The sequence below is a fragment of the Solanum stenotomum genome, unplaced genomic scaffold (assembly GCF_019186545.1).
Source record: "Solanum stenotomum isolate F172 unplaced genomic scaffold, ASM1918654v1 scaffold31040, whole genome shotgun sequence".
NCBI lineage: Eukaryota > Viridiplantae > Streptophyta > Magnoliopsida > Solanales > Solanaceae > Solanum > Solanum stenotomum.
The window spans coordinates 14531-17755 of NW_026031255.1; the positions used below are offsets into that span (position 1 = coordinate 14531).

A 3225-nucleotide genomic window follows, 5' to 3' on the forward strand; every position below is an offset into this window, starting at 1 on the left:
CATTTTATTCTTTTTGGGTCCATTAAGGCCCAATTAAATTTGGAAGTGCTTATTAGAAAGTCCAACAAAAAATAATGGTCCCAAAAATAATTTCTTTCTCCGAGGCTGGAATCAAAATTGAGTAATCCCGAATATGCCATCACAATTCATATTGATTGAACACCTTATAGTTTTGGGTCATTTGCACTTTTGCTCTTATTTTAGGTTGGTCGTCATAATAAATAATATCTTTGTGGGACATAATTAAATTTATCTTTTAGCATCATAATATTTCACAAGTTAATTATGATCTGTATAACTTTTGCCATAAAGAATTTATGTCTTACTAAGTTTAAGTTTTTTATTGCTAAAAGATAAAAATTAAAGATGAATTCATTCTAGTCCTAATCTTTAGAAGGTAAATTGGGTTAGAGAAAGTATACATATATTATTTAAAAATTTCGTAGAAGGCAATATAAATCACAATAATTAATAACTAAAAATATTTAAAAGACATATAAAAAATTTGATTGATTCTCAAAATTATATCAATGCCGCATAAATTAGGACAGAAGAAGTAGCACATATTATTTGTAAATGACATAAGCATAACATAAATCAAAATAATTAACGACTTTAAAATTTAAAAAAACATATTAAATGAATGGTTCATTATAAAAATTCTATCAATGCCACATAAGGTGGGATAAAGTGAATAACATATACTATTATTTAAAACTTACATAAAATAGTATTATAAGTCACAATATATTAAAATATAATTGACTCTCCATATATTCTATTTATATTACATAAATTGAGACAAAAAAATTGCATATCACAATATAAAATTAACATTACACTTATCTTATATATTTGTTTATAGGGTTAGCTAATTACGAAATAAATTTGACATAGAAATGATAAAATTAGCTATTTTAATTTTTCATATTAAATATAAAAATAGCTAATCTCATAAGATATTCAACCTTATAAAATATTTTAAATATCCCACCATTATATCAAACGATCGAGAAGAAGTCTTTCATAAGAAAGTCTTAAGTCAAAGTTATAGATAATATTATTGTTTTTTTCATTTGTCATTCAAAGAAAGTTAACAAAACTAGACACCCCACGAGTGGTTACCATATTTGTCTATCATAAATGTTTTATAAAAAAAGATTGAATATTGACAAGTCAGCATTGATTATAACAATGTTAATCATACAATGATACTAATGATTGGGAGGATGGTAACAACGTTAGAAGCTTCTTAAGTCATACTCATTCAGTTTTAATTTAGGGGTTACTTATCGATATATACCGGCTATAAAAATTATTTTTGAGAAAACAATAAGATTTGTATTTATTATATTAATATGTATAGTATAATATATCAATATAGTGTATAATTGTGTATAGATAATATATAGTATATATACATTATTGATATAATGAGTATAAATCGTAGATTGTTTTTTTTTTTAATCCCAATCGATAAAAATCTTCTCGAAATAGTCTCAATATTTTGATATGAGCCCCTCTCAATATTTCAAATCTGTTAATATATTATTCACTCAAAATGATTCACATTTACGATATATCTATTTTAAAGTCAAGCTTTGAACATGGAGGAAGAGGAAGGAATGAAAAAGGAAAACAACAAAGAAATAAGGAAGAAGAAGAAGAAAAGAAGGAAACAGCTAATTAAGCCATTAATGAGCCAGATACATGTATTTGAGACCGAATCTAGCACGAATAATACTTTTAAAAACTCAAAAAAAATAAAACATAATTAAACCCTAAACTAAACTAATAGTATTTGTGCTGTTTGCCCATATAAATGTACTGCTAATGCATAAAATATAAACTTTTATTAAGGAAACCATGATATTTTGAGTTTCAACTTTGAAATGTTGAATCAATATTGATATTACTGTACACTAGATGTTGATATTAGTTATCTTAATTTTGAAACTATGTCATTATAATATTAAATCATACACGTACCATAAGTCCATAATTTTAATTTCTCATAAATGATGTGTTTCATATTTTAAAAATGTGCGTTTTACTTTTGCTTTTTTCGCTTCAAGCATGAACCTTTTCACTTTTTATGCTTCTTCAAAAAATTTAAACACTTGATATTAATCTCAAAATATATACATTAGAGAAAATTTAAATATCAAGAGAAACAAAGTTTTATTACATAAGCAAAGAGAGAAAGGAAAATGAAATGTTATATAGTACTATTGATGAGTTTGAACTTTTAACCTTTTAACGATAGAAGGTACAAAGCTCGCTAAGTAAGTTAACCCTTAAATTAAAAAACAAATTTTCAATCTTTATCTTGAAGAATTTCTTTTATTCGTAGAAAAAATTGATACGATCATAGTTGTGATACCATACTTCACCCTAAATCCTAATTCATCATCAAGCTTCTTAAGCTTTTTAAAGATCGTACAAAAAATAAACATAATAAAAAATTAAACTCAAACCAATTAATAGGGTAAAAAAATCTTAAATTTCACTACATTTTTATTGTTTTTACCAATGTGTGCTCAAGTATAAAGTTGACAAACTTTCTTGGTTCTCTTCGTCATCATAGATGCATCATCTGACGATGACGAAGAAGAACTCTCTGAAGAGGTTGTTGACAACGACCTCTTCGAACCAACTCGAACTGGTTCGGGTTCACCCGAATTAACCCTCAACGGAAAATTCAACAATGCACGTGAACCCCTAATCCGATACGCCGCTTTATCATAAGCCAATGCTGCATCCTCCGCCGTCTCGTATGTCCCCAGCCACACTCTCGCTCCATTCTTCGCCGGATCCCTAATTTCCGCCGCGAATTTTCCCCATGGCCTCTGTCTTACTCCTCTGTAATGCATCGATTTCAACGCCGCCGGCGTTCTCTTAACCGCCGCCGTTTTCACTTTCACTTCCAATTTCACCTCCGCCGCCGCCGGAGCTGTAAATCCGGTGAAATCGTACATTTCCGGCGAACTAACGATCACTTCCGGCTCAATTTTGACGGACGGCTTTAGCACCGTTGTAACAGGGGAATCCCAATCTTCAAGTAAATGCTGCCTAATCGATTCGAGAAGTTCAAAATCATTCATAAATTCACTGTTTTCAAATATCATTTTTAAATTTTGCGAAATTGGATATTTCAGAGTAAGTTATGAGAGAAACTATATATTTTGATTCGAGTAATTATAGAGGAAACTCTGTTAAAAATGA

At 28.8% G+C, this 3225-nt stretch overlaps 1 protein-coding gene across 1 annotated transcript; it reads right to left on the reverse strand.

Annotated features, from left to right (window-relative positions):
• Window positions 1-2211: 2211 nt before the first annotated feature.
• LOC125851966 (ethylene-responsive transcription factor 2-like) lies at window positions 2212-3225 on the reverse strand. Its single transcript, XM_049531702.1, has one exon. It carries the CDS (start codon window positions 3126-3128, stop codon window positions 2541-2543), a length of 588 nt encoding a protein of 195 aa, XP_049387659.1. The 5' UTR covers window positions 3129-3225; the 3' UTR covers window positions 2212-2540.